Here is a 20,135-nt window from a genome sequence, read left to right on the forward strand (position 1 = left end):
CTTCAGGTTTGTGTTGTGTTCTATACAAAAAACTATCAGATGAGCGTTCACAAAACTAGTTGCATTGTCACCTTTCAAAAAATATTCATTTGCAGCCCATACCAAACTCAGTCATGGTTTTGTAGTCCTTTACTTATCAAGTATTTCTAATTGGAGGTTATGGAAATACACTTGCTGCATTGGAGGTAAACTTGAGGTGTCCATCCTCATAATTTCATTATCTTCTCTCCATTGATCCAAATCATGCCTCTCTTTTGTAAGTCGAATAATCTCTTTCCTATCTTCTCCCTTTTCAATATTTTCACTCTTCTTCTCCTCTCTCATCTTAGTCACCAAATCAACAAGATTGGAAGATGTAATATCTTGCCTATTTCGCTTCTTTTTGGTTTTTTTTTGTAAAGGGTCTCTCTAGATCCATATCTATCGATAGAGATAGGGTGTCTTTATCTAGACATGTAAACTCTAGCACATGAGCATCTGGAGTTACTAATCTTCTCTTAGTTTTCACTGTACCCTCAGCCGCAGTCTGTTTTCATTTTGGATGGTGTCTTAGAATAGTCCAATAATGAAGGAAGTTGAATGTTGCGAATTGATTACTTTGATAGAGCTCATTTGCTTGCTCAATCTGAAAAATCAGTAAATGAGATGTGAAATATATTTAATACAATGTCATTTAAACGATGAAATTAAAAGATATTATTTGTACACTTTATCTTGCTCAGTCACCCTACTTGGAGACCTTCCTTCGATTTGAGCTAAGGCCCCCACAAAACTTATATGTAGCATGTTGGATGGTTGACCAAGCTTGAACTACGTTCACAAGATGTTATTTTTTTATTTTTCACATAATATTCAAGTACTCTAGCCCAAAATGAATGTTTAGATTGATCAACCCCATTGATTGGGTCCAAACTAGTATTAAGCCAAGCTGACACTAGTAAATTATCCTCTTTTGGACTAAAGTTTCCTTGTCTAGATTTTTTTTTTTCCTAGAAGTTGCTTGTTTTGGGTTGGGAGGAGTAATTTGAGATTCTAAGTCATTCAAAGATGTGAGGAGGTAGTCATTATAGTTTTCTTCTCCCTCCTGTAAAAGGGTAGTGAAAGAATAAACTCCATGGAATTGTAAATCCATCCTTCAAAGGGGGGAAAAAAAGGATCATGGAATTGTAAATCCATCTTTTCTTGCATTGCTTCTTATTCTACATTTCTTGTTTTTGACATATTCACAAACACTTTTAATCCAATTTAAATCTACACACGGCCACTCCAAGACACTTTCCACGACCAACAAAATATAGATCACCAAAAATCCAAATCATTGATACATGGAAATCGAGAAATCAAACGACATCATAACTAAAATTAGTGATCCAAAATCCAAGTACAAGAGAAAATAAACATAAAAAAAATCCAAAAAACGTATTGGCATAAATAAATTGAATGCGGCTTATGTTGTATGTATATATGTATATACAAGTTAAGGAAATTAGAAAAGAAATAGAGAACTCGATGAATGAAATGACATGCAAACTCCTAACCCATATTCTGAGAAGAAAAAAAATCCCTACAATTTTATCTTTTTCAGAACAAGAACAGAGCAAAGGAAAAACAAAGAAAAAAAATAAAGTCAATGCTTTCATGCATTTTGGGGAGAGAAAGAGAGAGAGAGAGAGAGAGAGAGAGAGAGAGAGCTTCCCCAAAAGCCAACATATTTGACCCATAGATTACTCTGAAACAGAGGAGCGAAGAGAAAATTTCCAATGTCTACCTCAGTCGTGGGTTTCTAGGAATGCTTAACTGTAGATAAGAGAGCTTAAAGCACGAGAACGACCTTGATCGGTGATGGAGTCGACGAGTAACAACGAAGTAGACAGGAAGATGCCGCCTTCAGCCACAATTTTATCTTTGGCGCCAAACATAAAGGAAATCATGGGAATGAGAGAGGGTCTAAAATGAAAATAGGGAACTTTCGAAGAAATGGGAAAATCAGCAACAGAAGAGAGAGAAATTAATTTAAAATGTTTACAGTCATGAATAGTTATCATTCAGATGTAGCAGGAGTATTGTAGCAAAGTGTAAAGTAAAGATGAAATACAAGATCCATTGGAGGGCACTTTTGAATTTTTTTTTTTTTTTTAGAAAAAATTGTATTTTACTGCATCCATTGTAAATGCTCTTAGATCTTTTCTACTAGGCCTATATGCATAATGATTGATACTTGGGAATTGTGTTTGCATGAAGTATTCCACTGCAATTAATTACTGATTGTAAAACAAATCAACCATATTCTTAGTCATGAGCTTCTTTTGGGAAACTTGCTCATTTGATCATCACAAATTCATGTTAAATACTAATGTTTGATTCAATTTTTTTATGATCAATGATTGATTTGAGGTTCATGAGTTTTTTACGATGATCAATTTGACAGTGTGTAAAAATTAAATTGAAATATTAATGTTTATTTAAACCATTTTTTGGAATGTGAAATCTTACTAAAATATAACTCGAAAAAAGTTATATACAGTCGCCTATTATAAGCGCCGTGCAAACGGCGACTGATGTGGCAAAAATCCAAAACGCACCGTTTAATTTGACTACATAAATTCCAGTACTCTGTTTTCATTGGAATCATCTCTTTTGTATTTGAACAAATATTCTGAGCGCTGGAAATGCAGTCAGGGATGAGGACAGCATTGGAGACATTTTTGCCGCTCCAATTCTGAAACCCTTAGGACAGTCCAACAAAGTTGCAAAGTTGTCAGAGTTGGTGGCTCTCTGGCTCTTATTGTTGCTTTTCGGCTTTGGGTTTCTATTCCTAGTGCAACGATTCTTGCAGTCCCAGCTCAAGACCTTTGTGATTGCTTGGGCGTCTTTGGTAGCTTTAATAGTTAATCTATTGAGTACATGGCTCGTCGTTTATGGTGGGATTTTGGGCTTGTTGGTATTATTGTTGCTTTGGACATCTCTTGGTCAGTTTCTCCTTGCATTGTATGGATACTCCATGTTTGGTGGATGTCCTCAAACTTGGACTGGATTCTCTTTTCAAGATTGATTTCTAATTTTTCTGGTAATATTATTGAATTACTTTCATGGTGTGCTTTGTTCTTATTTTCTCTCTTATTTCACACTGATTTGCAAAATTTGGAAGTTGTTTCGATCAATCCTTAATCTGTTTTATAGTTGTTTCTTCTTGTATTTTCTCGGTATGCTTCTTGAGATAACGTGAGATTTATTAAAAAAAAAAAAAGGTTTTGAGTCATTTGGGTTTTTCTTAGACCTTCACTGCTAGAGGCTAGTTCTTTCTTTTAAAAAATATTCTTTTCTCTTGTTTGTTTTATTCATTTTTCTCTAGAAAATTTAAACTTTTTTCACCAATTGCCTGAAAAGTTGCTGGGATTCTTTTTCTCGGTAACCCAGTTTGTCTAGGTAGCACTTTACTACAGCCATATGTTGAAACCCGAAAGCTTTGTTTCTTGTTTCACGCATTTTATCTTTTTGTTTTTTTTTTTTCAAGCTGACGTAGTGTTAGTGACTCCCCACCGCTTGCACCAAGCGGCTGTACGTAGAAAAATTGATATAACTAATTTTCAGTATGTTTCCCGAGCATAAATGCAATATTGCTCTTTAAAATTATTTACGGCCAACAAATTGCGACAAGGAGATCCCAAAATTGTTACATTGCGGCGGATCTTTTGTATTTGCATCATTTTGATTAATGCCAAAAATGTAATAAATGCATCAGTAGTCCAAACTATTTGTGACCTTATAGCAATCGACTGAAATAAACCTTTTTTTTTTTTTTTTTGCTGCTGGTTATTAACGATTTGCGACAATATAGAGTGGCGCAAAAAACTTCATTTACGCTAAGCCAATGCTTTTGCGATGGGATATATGGATGGAAATGAGTAGTCATTTGCGACGCTATTTAGTTTTTGCGACAATATAGAGAGAGATGTAAGAAATAATCTATTTACGACAAGCAAATGCTTTCGCAACAGAATATATGTGATGGAAATGAGGTTATTTGCGGTGATAGGTTTATTTTTACAACACTAGACTCTGATCGCTAATAGAGTGTTTTCCTACCATTTGGAATGTCTTTTGCGTCGAAGTTGTTCTCCTTTAGCGTTGACAAATATCATCGCAATAGAATTGATTTTTTGTGTTGATATTTCAGTTCGACGTGACAAACTTTTTGAGACTTAGTATTAGCGACCATCTTGCGTTGATTTGCAAGCAATGCTAAAACACAATTGCGACGCTTAGAATGTTTGTTGTGACAATTTTAAGTGCTGCAAATAGTTGTTTCACTTGTAGTGATATACTTTCAATTTCAAATCTTCAATTTTCTCATTTAATCATTACCTAATCATTACAACTTCTCAAAACTTCCAAGCAAAATATAAAAAACAATACTACTTTTTCAAATTTAAAATAAAAATTATATTAAAATAATATTTCAACTTTATCATATTTTTATTCAATTTTCTATCTCTCATTTTCCAAAACTTAATAAAACATCTTAACTCAAACCATTTCATCATTATTTAGAAATATACTATGATATTCTAAATATCCAAATGGGCCCTTAGGGGATACTTGAGGGATCATGAGATGAGAAGCGAAATATGTGAATAGTAGTGAATTAATGGTTTGAATTAAGATGTTTTATTGTGTTTTAGAAAATGAGAGAGAAAATGTTAAATAAAAATATTATAAAGTTAAAATATTGTTATAATATATATTTTTTTTTAATTTGAAAAAGTTATATTATTTTTTGTGTTTTGTTTAAAAGTTTAGGAAAATTATAATGATTAGATGAAAAATTGAAGATTTGAAATTGAAAATATTTTGTGTTTGAGTGATGTTTGAGAATGAGATTTTGAAAAGTTTTGAGATGAGTTTTCCAAACAAGCCTTTAGGTTCCGTTTTGTTGTTTGGTAACACAATTCTTTTCAAATGTATATTATTATATATTTCCTTCCTAAATATCACATAAACATAAAATACTTACAATTTCAAATTTTCAATTTTTTTTATCTAATCATTACAATTTTTCTAAACTCTCAAACAAAACACAAAAAATAATATTACTTTTTTTAATTTTAAAATTAAAATAATATATATTAAAAAATTATATTCAAATGACTTTTAACTTTATAATATTTTATTTAACTTTTTCTTCCTTGTTTCCTAATCTCAATCAAACATTTTAACTCAAAACAATATTTTCTCTTAAACATCTTAACCCAACACCCAATAAAATTAAAAATAATATTTTATATTCAAATACCCTTAGCGTTGTAATTTGTGGGAAGGGTGCTGATAATATATATAGTCTCCAGATGGGTATTTAGTTTTGTATTTTTCTTTCTTTTAAGTTGGGTCAGTAATTTATATTAATTTAGATCTCCACCAGGAAATTCCCAGACCAAACATATATATAAATTACTTTTATAAAATACTTCAATTATTAGCAGCCTAGCTAGTATAAAATCAAAGAAATTAAGGACGTGGCTAGTAGAATTTAGTAAAAATCCAAATATAATAATCATAATTTTAAAAATTGTAACCTTGCATTTAATATCCTCACGATCAGACCAGTGTTTTTGCGCAAAAAATGGACCAAAGTAAACAATGGTTAAGAAAGTGAGGTTGGTGATCAATTCAAAGTATTTGATTAATGGTGCATGGAAGCTCTCAAATTTGGAAAACATGATTAAAAAGGATCGATTTTTGTGGGAGCTCTCCTTCCTACCTCACATTTGTCAACAACAATGGCCATCATCTTTCAAATTCATGTTTTTCCTTATATAGATGTGTATAAATTTCGTTGAGAAAATCTACTATATATCAGTGCCCAGAGGGCATAAATAACCTTGCCAAGAGAGAGACGATCGACCTCACAGCTCTGTTCGCTTGTTTCATTTGTGGGTACGTATGTATAACCTCCCTTCGATCTAGTATCAAACGAAAAATTATACCAAAAGAGAATTCATATACATATATATATATATATATATATAATACAAAACAAATATAATTCTAATTGTTCTTCTTTTTCCTTTTACTTTTAGGGTAGATTAAGCTGATTTATAGAAAAAATGGCGCACGGAGGATACAACGATGCCTCCAACGGTGGAAACCAGAATAAGAGCAAGAAGTACAGCATTATCGGCTTGTGTTCCGCTCTTATGGTGGCCATGGTGGTAGCTGTGGCTGTTGGTGCAAACCGCGGTGCGAATGATGATCCTAAACCCAGTAGTACCGAAGAGGTTTCAACATCAATGAAGTCAGTCAAGGCCATTTGCCAACCCACCGACTACAAAGAAACTTGCGAGAAAAGCCTGTCCTCCGCAGCTGGGAACACCACCGACCCCAAAGAGCTAATCCAGGTCGGCTTCCATGTCGCAATGCAGGAACTTGGCACAGCAATGGCAAACTCTACCACGTTGAAAGAGCTGGCTAACGACCCCAGAGCGAAACAGGCCTTGGAGAACTGCAAAGAGCTTCTTGAGTATGCCGTAGATGATCTCCAAGAATCTTTTGAAAAGATCGGTAACTTCGAAGTTAGCAAGCTTGACGATTACCTTGCTGACCTCAAGGTTTGGCTCAGTGGTGCAATCACTTACGAGCAAACTTGCTTGGATGGTTTCGAGAACACGACTGGTGATGCCGGGGACAAGATGAAGACTATCCTGAAGACATCACAAGAACTAACCAAGAATGGCCTTGCCATGGTAGCAGAGATCTCGACTATCTTGACCGACCTTCAGATTCCTGGGATGAAACGGCTTCTCTCAGTAGAAACAGATCAGGATCGTGACGAAGTCGATGAGGTCCCTTCATGGCTCAGTGAAGGGCAACGGAAGCTCCTCGCGGCGACGAACATTAGTGCTGACGTGGTGGTGGCCAAGGACGGAAGTGGCAAATACAAGACTATCAATGAGGCTCTTGCTGACATTCCCAAAAAGAACAGCAAAACCTTTGTGATTTATATCAAGGAAGGAGTATATCAGGAGACTCTGATTCTTGACAAGGACAAGACCTTTGTGACTATGATTGGAGATGGTCCCACAAAGACCAAAATCACCGGAAACAAGAACTTCGTCGATGGAACCCCAACATTCAAGACCTCAACAGTTTGTAAGTATATGTCTGCGTGTGTGTGCTGTACGTATATATGTCATTTTGTGCCTCTCCTTCCCTTCCATTTCTAATTTAAATAAGCACAGAAGAGACTAATCTTTGAGCCTTGGTCTTAATTAAGCATAGATATTTTTTTAATTATTTAAGCTATCAAATTTGATAATCCAATTAAGAAAAAAGATAGACATAGTACTAGTTGTTCATGTTTGTGTAGCACCTTCGGGATAATATGGACCTCAAACGGGTATTAAGGTGCCGTTTAGATAGTGAGTTAAGATGAACGTTAAATAAAATATTATTAGAATATTATTTTTTAATATTATTATTATTATTTTGGAGTTTGAAAAAATTGAATAATTGTTTATTATATTTTCTGTGAGAATTTGAAAAAATTATAATAATGAGATGAAAGGAAACACTTTCACTATCCAAACGCGGCTTAGACGCCCTAGTTTGGGTGCTAAGAGGTATTTTCAAAATACCTTACTACTATTTATTATTTTATTATTACTTTTTACCTACTATTCATTATTATTCAATAATATTCTATTATTAATTTTTCATTACTTTTGTATTACTATTCACAGAATATATGTCTTCGTTAGACTATCCAATCTTATCAGATTTCAATTCGACTATCCAATTTGAGCCTATGCCTTCCATTTCTTTCCAAATGTTTTATGCACTAATGGGCTTTTTACTTTTTTATTTTATTTTTTTTATATTTTTTAATCTTTGGTTGTTGCAGCGGTGGTTGGAAACAACTTCATGGCCAAGGACATTGGATTCGAGAACTCTGCAGGAGCTGCGAAGCACCAGGCTGTGGCACTGAACGTCCAATCCGACTTGTCCATCTTCTACAATTGCCAAATCGACGGGTACCAAGACACCCTTTATGCCCATACCCACCGCCAGTTCTACCGCGATTGCACCATCTCTGGGACCATCGACTTCATCTTTGGTGACGCATCTGCGGTGTTTCAAAATTGCAAGATGGTAATCAGGAAGCCAATGGAGAACCAGCAGTGCATCGTGACAGCCCAAGGAAGGTCATATGAGCGTGAGGACACCGGGCTCGTCCTCCAGGGATGTACTATCACCGCCGAGCCAGCGTACTTGCCGATGAAGGACAAGAACAAGGCTTTCCTTGGTAGGCCATGGAGGCAATACTCAAGAACCATCATTATGCAAAGCCATATCGAAGGCATCATCCAGCCTGAGGGGTGGTTGCCATGGATGGGTAACTTTGCTCTCGACACTTGCTTCTATGCTGAGGTCGGCAACATGGGTCCGGGTGCCGGCCTCGCAAATAGAGTTAAATGGCGAGGCATCAGGACACTCACTCTGAACCAAGCCCAACAATTTACTCCCGGTACCTTCCTTGGTGGCAATAGCTGGATCCAACCCACGGGGGTGCCCTACGTTCCTGGCTTGCTTTAATTAAGCAAATACAGCAGTTCATATATACTTTAGTGCTCAGCACTAAAAGACCATGATCTGCAGATTCTTGATCTTCTCCATGATTATGATTTTTTCTTTTAAATCCTTTAATTTTTCCCTTATTATTTTTCATGCCTTTTAATGAACTGAGAGAGAAAACAGAGAGAGAGAACTTTGAAACTTACTTTTGTGAATCTCATGTTGAGATATTTACCAGATAGAGAACTATCATGTACTCATCAGTTAATAATGATATATATAGTGCACAATTCCCACCACATATACACAACTGTATATATATGCTGTCTAATTTCCGTAGATGTGTGTGGCTTTGATGATGGTTTTCACATAGGATTTATGAGGGAAATTAAAATGTGATCACCTTTATTGTGAGAGATCAGAGCAATATCCCTAGTGCCTATGCCTTGTAAATGCGAAAAATATTTGTTGATTTTTTTTTACCAAATTTAAAGATTTCGAGTGAAAAAAGATAAACACATAGAATAAAACATTTATTGCACATTAATATTATCCAAAATATTTATAAGGATAATAATAGATATTATAGAACTTATTTTATGCATTTATCACTCTCATATTTAACACTCTCAAGTTCGGTACTATATATTTATGAAGAGGCATTCTGTACATCAGCTTACAGCCGCAACACACTCAAACCTTGTTAATTTTTACATTTATAGGCTGATGTCTATATTTTTACATTTATGAAAGATCCTCAATCCTTGTAATTGTAAGCCCACACACAAACACACCTTCGTCTAGAAAAAATATTATTTGTAAATTCACTTATTGACACATCTAGTACCCCATTGTTGGAAAAATCTTTTACATCAACTTACATAATATATATATATATTTATTTATTTATTGTTTACTTTTCATAATAATAATGAATTCCACCGCCGATGATGTGTTCACACGTACCGACTTGTTAATGGTAGGATTTGTTTTGTATGTAGAGTAATTATGGTCGTAAACGGTCCAGTTTAATCCGATTTTGTATATTTTTTAGAACTGAACCGGTAGATACTGGTTATAAAAATTTAAAAATCGATACCAAATTGATTTATTACCGAAATCAAAACTTCTTGTTTTTCCTATTTTATGGATTATCTATATTAATAATAAAATAATATTTACATATATTAAACTATTAATCTATTTATATTATAGTATAAGTATACTATTTTATAATAATTAACGCATACTAGTATAACATTGAATTTAGCTATAGTCTATATAAGTTCTAGACTTTTTATATGAATATATATGATGAAATGTGTAAAAGTTTATTTACAAAAAGAATATATATATTATAACTTATTATGCCAAAAATGTATTTATATATCATTTATATATATATATATATATCAAAAATAAGTTTATATTAATAACTTAATATTAATATTTATGTTTGATAATAAAATTTATATGTTCTATCAAATGTTATATTAAAAATTATAAAATTAGTTTTATGTTATAAGATTAATAGACTTGAATAATAAGATTAAAATTTTATATTATATTAATTATCAATTTAACATATAATATATATAAAAAAATATAAAAAATTATAAATATATATCAGTCTGGTTTGATTTAAACTAATTTTTAAAATATTAAAACTGGTACTGCACCGATTTAGGATTGGTTTTGATTCTTAAGAATCGATATTGAACTGAACCACTTACAAACCAAACCGAATCTACTAGTCCGGTTTAACTGATTTTTTAATTTTTTTTTTTTACGCCCCAAAGAGTAACCAGGACATTATAATTAATAATTACGTACCATCCTCCTTAATTAGACCTTTAACTCTAACTCACTCTATTTTTTTTTTACAAGTCTCGTGAAATAAGTTCTCATTTGTATAGCTATTTCTATTTTTTTTTATTAATCATTATATGCTAAAAAATAGATGAATGCAGTTATTTAATTTATATCATGATAGTTTCCTCACGTACGTGCAGTGTGGAACATACTTTTTTTTATAAATGATAAATGATATTTACAGTTATGCATAGAGTGTGTTAGGGTCATACTTCTTTTAAAAAAATGAGTAAATATAAAATCTACAAGTAAAAGTTAATTTTTTAATAGAAGACCTCACTCTTTTTCAAAATGAGTGTGCAGCACTTACACAACTTATAACTATATCTAACATTACTCTTATAGAGATATTGTTCATTCTTGTCGACCACTGGAGTTAACTATTTGGTAGTTTTGGAACATGCGATACTCTCATTTTATTTTAAGATAGACACATCATTAAAAAGAATGGTTCATATATTAAAATAATCTTTGTAGTTGGCCCACAAGATGGATTAATGCCTAAACTTTAATTTTTAACTTCTTATTTTCTAAAACTAAACTTTGATCAAATCAATCTACGGTTAAAAAATCAGTCAAAATGACATGTTAGTACCATTGAATTGCAATTATGTGTCGATTGTAAAATTAAAAAACTATTTCAATACCTAAACCCCAAGTTTTAAAATGGAAAACTCTACTCCCAACAAGGATATCCATCGAATTTTTGTACCGAATTATTTTTTTCACTTAATGTTAAACAAGTGTTTTTAATGAGTTTGTGATTTTTTTCTATTTTTAAAAATGTTTAAAGTGGTTTTAAAAGTGTTGGAAAAAAAAAGAAAAAAAAATTACATTAATCGGTAGAAAACTTCAGTAGACTAGTCGGTGGCCATAGCACCACTCTTTTAAAACCACATATCTACGTTGATGCTGAACAAATTTTTACCACCACCAACCACCTAATTTGGTCAGCTGCCACCTTGTGAGTTGTCAGAAAATCACTCTAGGGTGGGATGTCAGCCAACCATCTCTGCACTAGAGCAGATTAGTCGGAAATCTATTGGCAGTGGCCAAAAACCACTAGCATGAGCTGCTAGATCAAACTTAGATATGGATCAAACGATGAGAGAAGCTGCGTTTGGATGTTAAGTTAATTTTAGATGATCTGAATTGATATGTGAATAATAATATTTTATACATCTCATTGATATATATTTTATTTTATTTTATTTTTGAATTAGGGGAGGAGGATTTCGAACTCTATACCTCCATTTTGGAGGCTGGGGTTATACCAATCAGACCATAGATCTTTGACTTATTGAAATGTGTTTGAATATAAAATGTTGATATATGTGTTCCAATATATAAAATATGTTGGAATTTTTTATAAAATATTAAAAAAATAATGAATCTCATAAATGATTAGTTTGAGATGAGTTGAGATCACTCAACCAACCAATAGCTTAATTTCCAAACCACTTAGATGCATGGTGGCAGTGACCCACCCCATGCCGAGGTAAAAATGGCAATGGTAGTCGCAGACCACCTCAGGCCACCTTGCATGTGGTGGCCAGCCGCAAGCCTTAGGAGGCCGAAACACCCAATGTGGTTGAAGTCCAATTTTGTTTAATTTAAATATTTTCTTGGTATCATCTTGTGGTGACCACTTTATTCATCCACAAAAATTTGACGCTGTCAACTTTTAATTTGAGGGTGTAAATAGGCATTTTAAAATACATTATATTTTAAAATAAATTTATATTAGGATAGAACGAAGATGCCACATTGTCTATGCTTTAAGAATAATTATTAATTTTTTCTTCTATTAAAGTCTGGTTTTTTCATAATACTTCTCAATTCATCTTATCTCATATCATTTAATCATTATAATTTTTTTAATTTTTACGTAAAATAAAATAAACAATTCATAATTTTTAAATCTCAAAATAAAAAATAATATTAAAAAAAATATATTTTAAGAATGTTTTATTTAACTTATAATTTTTATACAAATTCATTTCATTTTACCTATAAAACAAACGACGATTAGAAGTAGGCAAAATTCCTTCCAACATTTATGGGTTCTTTCTGGGCCATTTCAGCCCAATAGGCAGAGAACTCCAGAGAGGCCCAATTTTTTTACGAGCGAGCGGGAAAACGGCAATTTTGAACCCTACCGGCCTATCCCTTCTGTGAACTGTGACCATCTTTTTCTTTTTCTTTTTTTGATAAATGAATCTGTGTTCATCTGCTTGAATCGGATTCTTTGAATTTCTCGCACTTTCTCTTCCATTTTCTTTAGAAACTATCAAAAGCCCAAATCGTCCATTATCGGATTTTCCCAGTCCAAACACGAAACCTAGTATTTCCCTAATGAAATTGGGCACCGCTATAATGCACGACCGTATCCTCTCTGCAGAAGATGACTAATCCTCGAGAAGAACCAAGCGGCTTCCATACGGTGCATCCGGAGCGTGACCTGGAGTCTAATTGGGAGGTGGACCTCGCCAACAGACTCGAAGAGTACTTGTTGAAGATTTGCTCCGGTGAGATCCCAGAAGACGGTCAAGTCCCAATCAATTTCGCCGAAGGTTACTTTTTCAGTTTGTGCATTCCAGTTTTTTTAATAAATTTTTGTTTTTGGTTTAAGAAATTGGAAAGTTCATTAGTTTTCTGAATTTGGTGTTATATGTGAAATGTAGCTGCTTTGCTACTTCAGGGTTCGGTGCAGGTGTATAGTCGAAAGGTCGAATACCTCTATTCTTTGGTTTTGCGTGCTTTGGAGTTCCTTTCTGAGAAGAGGTTTGCGTCTTATACTCTTTATTTTTCAAATTTTTAAGATTCTTTAGGTTAGATTATTCTGTAAATTTCGGGTAATTGTGGGTTGTAGGTGTAGTTGAATCAAGTTTGCTGCTTTACGTTGTATGCCTCTAAATGCTTAAAATATAATCTTCATTTTTGGCCAAATGGACTGGGATATAATTTTTTTTACAAATATTTCTTATGCTTATGGGGCACCTCAAGAAGGCAAGGTCCTTCGCACTAGAGTAAACCCCCAGTACACGATTCAAAATCCATAATCATGTATCTGTTATGTGGGATCGAACTCAGGATGTCTGAGAGATATATGTGATGTCTGAGTGGTCAAACGGCCTGCCCTTTGCTGTCTAAGTTCCCCTAAAAGGGCAGGTTCTTTGAACACTCAAACATCATGGGTTCAATTTTGCACTATAATTTCCCTTAAAATTTAATATATAGCTAATCACAAAATATGAAATGACACCACATCTTTAGAAGCATGCGCTGCCACACAGAACTCAAGTTTCAGCCATTTTATCAGTTGTGTTTACGTTGTGTTATATTTACAATACAGGCAGCAGGATCAGTTGGAGCACACATCAACCCAGCCTGAAGAAAGTGGTTTCCATCCAGTTGCTGATGTAGAAAATGATCTGTTTTGGGGCTTAGATGATGTCCAAGGTAGCATGTTACTCTGGATTTATCATCGAGAAGTTATATTGCAAACACAACTAAAACTTCTTTTCATTTACAGTGGAAGCCAACAATTGCTTAGATAGTCCGGCAGGCAAAGATGCTCCTTTCAAGCACTTTTTGAAGCCCCCTACAAATCTAGTTGTTCTTGAAGGTGATTGCTTAGACATTAGTGCTGATGGTGGGGAATTAGAGTCATATCTGGTACCGTTATTGCATCCATTTGTTATTTTATCAATGTGCATACTAGTTATAATCTAACCCTTGAATCATTTTTTTTTTTTTTTGCGTATAACCCTTGAACCATACCTGTATATCGTTGCAGTTGGCCACCAATGATCTATACCAGGACTTTATTTTATTAGATCTATGTGATGCTGTAGCAGTTGATGAATTTTTGAAGGGAAATAAGGCTGGTAAAGGCCAGAATGGTACTCACAGAGGTAGCTCAGCTCACAGGAGCTTCCAATCTCCTACAAGACATTCTGGAGGAACAGTGCATAAGTCATCTCTTAGAAAGAGCCAAGATGCTAGCATCAGTCAATTTCCTGGGCCTAATAGCAACTCCGATGTTAATAATAATAATGTTGGGGCAGATCCTCCTGCTTGTGAAAATTTCAATGGCAACAATTGGGGATCAGATATGGATGAAAGATATTCAGAACCTGGGGATTTCGATGATGAGGATGACAATGATCCTTGGAAGCCCTTGAATCCCCACGAACCTGGGAACTTGAAAGTGAAGCCTTTTAGAAAAGGTTGTTCAAAGATTTACTACTTTAGCTCGTTTTATTTACTCCTGCAATTTTCAACTGCAAGTAACATTGTATTTTTATTTTCTTCTTATTCTAGCAGTAAAAGCTTTTAAAAGGAATGGATTTAATTCTTCAAAGGGAGCTTCTATAACTACAATTTTTCCACTCGCTAGATTGCATGGTGCTATTAGTCCAGAGCTCACAGAAATCTGGGAGATGCGACATCATGCTTTTGAAAGACAAAGGGAGTCCCAGTCTCCTCCATTATATGAGAAGGTAATGTTTTTCAAAGGTTGTATTAATTAAATTGGTCTGTATGGCTGATAATTCCTGATGTTCTAATTGCAGTTGCGTCAGTCACTTATAGATGGAGGGCATGAAACTTTTAATACCTTTTGTAATCCTGATGATGAGAAAGAGAACTACCACTATGATAGTGGGATCCCTGATTTTGGGGAACCTGATTTTGACGACTTGCCTGAGAATATGTGTATGCATGAAGATATACCTGTTCACAATGAAAAGGTTAGGCAGACCAGCAACATGATTGTGTAATATATTCACAATAAAAGTAGTGAAATTTTTTTAGAGTACTTATTTATTGATCTCTACACAGGGTGATGATGATGCTGCTCACTTTGATACCAATGAAGATTTTAGACAAGATCCAAATTCTCATACAAGCCTTGAAGATCTTTGTCGGTCTCACCTGGTAAGCAGAGTCCTCAACTTTGCTTCTGAGATATTACACAGTATATAGTTAAGTTGCATTTTGGAACTGCTGATTTGATACTTTTTTGGGGATCATCTTTCTCCCTCATGCTCTCCTGAGTTTTGCTAACGCATGTGGCCATATACATCAATACTTATCAGTTCTTTAACAATATTAGAATTTGGTTCAGTCTAGCTTCATTTTTAATGGATAAATGTTACAAATTAAAATCCGTTATACTTGTTAACTAGCCTCATTTTGTGGCTTGCCAAATATCCACCCATAAGCTAGATTTTGGTAGTTTGTGAAAGTGTCTCGTTTGCATTGACAATCAGAACATACAAGACTAGTCCAAAACAAGGGGTCACTTTCAAGTGCAGCTTTAACCTATGTATCTATGTACTTGTTAGGTTCCTGTTTCAGTTCAGTAGAATGTGAGCATTAATAATATCTGCTCTTTCTTTGTGGTAGGTTTTGAGGTTCTCAATTCTATGCAATATTCTTTTCAGCAATTTTTGCAACTTCACTTTTGGTGTCTGTATGCTTGACTATTGCCTATTCCAGAAAACTCTGTTGCCAAAACAATGACTTGAAGCATTTAGATTATGGATGGAGTCTGGTCCTTTATAATTTCGCTGTCACTTGCACATTCGTTTCCCTTATATTTTTTTGCTCGGTTGGTTGACCATGTTTTCTCATGTAGGATGCTCTACTTGCTAGCATAGCTGAAACTGAGAATCAGACTGAATTGGCTGCCCGGGTTTTGACATGGAAACAGAAAATAGAGCACAACTTGGAGGAGCAAGTAAATTCTGTCGCTTTTGCTTCTCTTCTGTGTCATAATTAACTTTTTATTTGAGCATACATGATACAGTCAATGAGAATGTTAGTCAAATGTGTTTATTAAAGTTTCCTCGTAATATTTTTAACTAAGCCTTTGTGATTTTATAGGAATCATGCCCTCCATTTGATATACATGAGTATGGTGATAGAATTCTAGACAAACTATCCCTTGAAGCATGCAGTGGAGATGTCATGTCTTTTGGTGATGTGGTGAAGGGACAGGAGAAGTATGATGTGGCTCGAAGCTTTTCTGCTCTTCTTCAATTGGTAACAATCCCTATCTATTAAGAGAAAAAAAAAATGTAACTCCATTATCAACAGAAACATCTGCCTGGTGTGCGTGGTATACTTTTGCAGAAATTGTTTCTAGATAAAATGTCAAATAATTAAATCCTAGTTTGAATCTTAAAAATGGTTTTATACCACTTTCCAAATTTCTGGTATAATCTCGTACGATGATGAAATGATTCCGAAAGTAGATACCACTTGCTCTCTGGAGGAATGAGAATTCAGTTCATGTGATTTTCAGGTAAACAATGGAGATGTTGGTCTAGATAGGAGTGGATGTGATGGCAAGTCTATATGTCACACTGATGTGAATCCTTTTCACATTCTTCTCCTCAGCCATGACAAGAAGAGAGAGGAAACAGTACTCCAGGTAACAAAAAAGAGAGCTAAATCTCCAACTGGGAAAGAGTGCACCAAAAGCAACATGGACAAGTCCAGAAAAGAGAAATTTCCAGTTGTACGTTCGTCCTCAAGGGGATATAGATCAAATTGCAAGTTTTCTGGGAAGCTTGGAACAATAGGCAATGTACGGTGCACTCCTGAAGGCAAGAGGAGACGAAGGTCAAGATTTACTGAGCCAGTTGACCTACACTCTGCAGGGTAAAAATGACACCATCAATAAGTTGGCCATTCTTCTATATTAATCGCAATTCAGCACTTGTTGGATTGCTTGAGTTCTCTCGTAGGTACCTCGTCATTGTAGTTCTAGTTAACCATGATCAGCCGTTGCCTGTACTCTTTTTCTATTAACCTTATTTCATGTATGTTCTTGTAAGTAGATGGTGTAATTTTATCAATGTGCAACGATTTTATTTTAGGGTATGAAAGATGACCAAATTGCTTTAACTCAATGGGAAGACCTTGGATGTTCACTAATCAACACCTCCTTTCATTCCCAATGTGATTGAGAACTAATATCAAGATGTTATTTATAGTTTTACAAATCCTTTTAACATGTTTCATGCATTCCTTTCATTCATCTGATTCAATTGGTTAGGGTAGACCCATGTTATAGATTTTGAGCAATAGTTCCATTGGGCTTACTAGTTTGTTCATTAAGAAAAGTTTCATTTAACAGATCAAATATATCACAGATGTTCCATCTATCATCATATCAGCTATGATCAGCGCGGTGTCACAATAAACTGTGTGCATGTATACATCAGCATGCAAGTAGAAGAACTTGTGCACGGGTGTACAAAAAGTATGCAAATTAATTGTCATACTAAATAGGTTTTACAATAAGCAACTGATTGTGGTCCTCCTGCATGAGTTTCTAGTGTGCAGTTGGTTGGCTTCTACCAAAGTTTTCATTGTCTTTAGGTCGTAGTGAGGAGGTTGTTAATGATTCTCTAAAAGAGTGTTAAAGTTGGTGGTTAGGAACTTAGGGTGGTTCTTAAGAGGCATCTAGCTCGCTTTGATATTATGGGGTCAATAATGGTGGCAGAAGCCGAAGCACACCGCCGCTGCTACTGATTTTATTTTCTCCTTTTATCCGAATGCTCTTGCATGCTTAACTCATTTCAAATTAATTGTTGATAGAGATTTATTACTTTTTCAACTTTTCTTAAAAGAGTTAAACTCATATAAATTACTTTATACATTTTAACCTGAAAAATTAAACTAATCTCAATCTAAAAAAGTTAAACTTATCTTAATAAGATTTATAAAATATTATTATTTATAACTCAACTAAACTTAACTCAATATTTAAATGTAGACATTGTATAAATTTCGTGAGTCTTTTGAAAAAAAATGTTTAAAAAGAATAAAATTTTCACACTTTTTCATAGGGATGCCCGCTCATTTCAATAGACTTGCGTGGGGACTCGTATAATTAAGACTTGTACAACATTTGGCTTATAAAATAACAATATAGACTTTACGAGTCAAACTTTCAAATTCATCATATTTAGGTCCCGTTTAATTTGATCTGTCTAATTTTAAACTAAATTTAAAAATACTAAACTTTTAAATTATTAAACTTATTTCAATTCAAAATTTTTTTACACGTAAAGTTCATAACCTTTTCAACTCAACTCATTTTTACACACAGTACCCACAATCATTTTAAACTTTTCATAAATACATCTAAATTCATCTTAACATCCAAACACATTTAAACTTATATTAGAGCATTCTCATTAGGTTCCTTAAATTTTTTCCTAAATTTTAGCTAAAAAATACACTCCTTATAATTTTATCCTAAAGTTTTCTCATTTTCAAAAAACCTTCTACATCTCATTTCCTATTATTTCTTTATTTTATTAAAATAATATTCTTCTATTCTTTCTTTATTACTTTTTTTCTCTCATTTTCATATATAAACTTAATTGCTTAATATTTTTTCTTATGTTTTGAATTATTACTCTAGTGAATATTTTAAACAAAAATTTAAATTATTTTTTTATTGGTATGATAATATTTTTAAAATTATTATTTTTATTTTAGTAATTATTTAAATTATTATTTAAAACTATAATAAATATGAGTTTGAGGAAAAGTGCAGGTGATTGAAAGAATAATTTATTTTATTTATTAGAATAAAATATTGATAAAAGATGATTTAGGAGATGACCAGTGGTCCCCTGAATATGAGAAACCATTGTTCATTTTCTAAATCAAAATCCTAAGATACGAAATGGGATGGGAGGAGGTTTTTCAACTTTTTTCTTAATTCTTCCCTATAATTTAGGGATAATAGTGAAATAGGACATATGATGTGAATGCTCTTAGGTGGGTTCCATAAAACTCACTCTACTATCTCAACTCACTACTATTCATAAAGAACTTAACTCATCTAAACTCAGTCAACATCCAAACGTGACCTTAGTTAAGAGTGTAACTGATCCGGTTTAGTCCAATTTAAAAAAATTTTTAGAACCGAATCACCGATTTTGGAAATTGAAGAACTGATATAGACCGATTCATCACCAAAATTAAAACTTTTATTTTTTTCGGTTTAGGTCTAGTCCGGTTTTTCGATTTACTATTTACAAGAGTGACACTATATGTATTTAATATTATAATTTTTTATTTTTTCTTACAACCCTAACCTTAGTGATACGGAAGAGAGTTCCACATAATTGTCAAATTCAAGCAGATTTTGCAATTTGAAGATAGATAAATACCTTATAAATCTCATAATAATTACTAAGAGATATTTATTTTTAAGATATATATATATATATATATATATACACCACCTGTTTATCTAAGTGATAAAAAAGCGTTTCTTAAAATAAATAGTAGAAAATTCCCATTCGCAACGTGGTTTACACGATGACTCTCGAGCCAAATATGTTTAAATTTATGGTCAAGGAAAGCCGCATACGTTTAAACAAGATTAGTGGTCAGTCTTCGACTGTTGAGTTACGTCGCGTCCAGTCCAACTACCACGCGTAATTCCATTGGCCCACGCCTCCTAATTTCTCAATCCAAGTCTTCCCTCTTAATGTCAGTCAACACTAACAACCATCGGGGTTTCCACGTGAAATTAATAATAATAATAATTATATATTTATATATTTAAAAAAAATAATTTATACAAATTAGACATACCACATATAAACCGTTGTAAGAAATTGAATTCCACCTTAAAAAAATATAAAAAACTAATCTTT

At 33.5% G+C, this 20,135-nt stretch overlaps 2 protein-coding genes across 2 annotated transcripts; both read left to right on the plus strand.

The window, feature by feature from the left end:
* Positions 1 to 5,823: 5,823 nt before the first annotated feature.
* On the plus strand, positions 5,824 to 9,010 carry LOC121246012 (probable pectinesterase/pectinesterase inhibitor 21). Its single transcript, XM_041143972.1, has 3 exons — positions 5,824 to 5,934; positions 6,078 to 7,146; positions 7,898 to 9,010. Exons 2-3 carry the CDS (start codon positions 6,105 to 6,107, stop codon positions 8,587 to 8,589), a joined length of 1,734 nt encoding a protein of 577 aa, XP_040999906.1. The 5' UTR covers positions 5,824 to 5,934; positions 6,078 to 6,104; the 3' UTR covers positions 8,590 to 9,010.
* A 3,651-nt stretch (positions 9,011 to 12,661) lies between these two features.
* LOC121246013 (condensin-2 complex subunit H2) lies at positions 12,662 to 17,467 on the plus strand. The gene is made up of 11 exons (XM_041143973.1): positions 12,662 to 13,013; positions 13,125 to 13,224; positions 13,796 to 13,902; positions 13,976 to 14,118; positions 14,240 to 14,672; positions 14,770 to 14,945; positions 15,018 to 15,194; positions 15,286 to 15,381; positions 16,085 to 16,186; positions 16,333 to 16,491; positions 16,754 to 17,467. The coding sequence occupies exons 1-11, from the start codon at positions 12,845 to 12,847 to the stop codon at positions 17,114 to 17,116; spliced, it is 2,025 nt and encodes a 674-aa protein (XP_040999907.1). The 5' UTR covers positions 12,662 to 12,844; the 3' UTR covers positions 17,117 to 17,467.
* The last annotated feature ends 2,668 nt before the right edge of the window (positions 17,468 to 20,135 follow it).

The sequence above is a fragment of the Juglans microcarpa x Juglans regia genome, chromosome 1S (genome assembly GCF_004785595.1).
Source record: "Juglans microcarpa x Juglans regia isolate MS1-56 chromosome 1S, Jm3101_v1.0, whole genome shotgun sequence".
Lineage (NCBI taxonomy): Eukaryota > Viridiplantae > Streptophyta > Magnoliopsida > Fagales > Juglandaceae > Juglans > Juglans microcarpa x Juglans regia.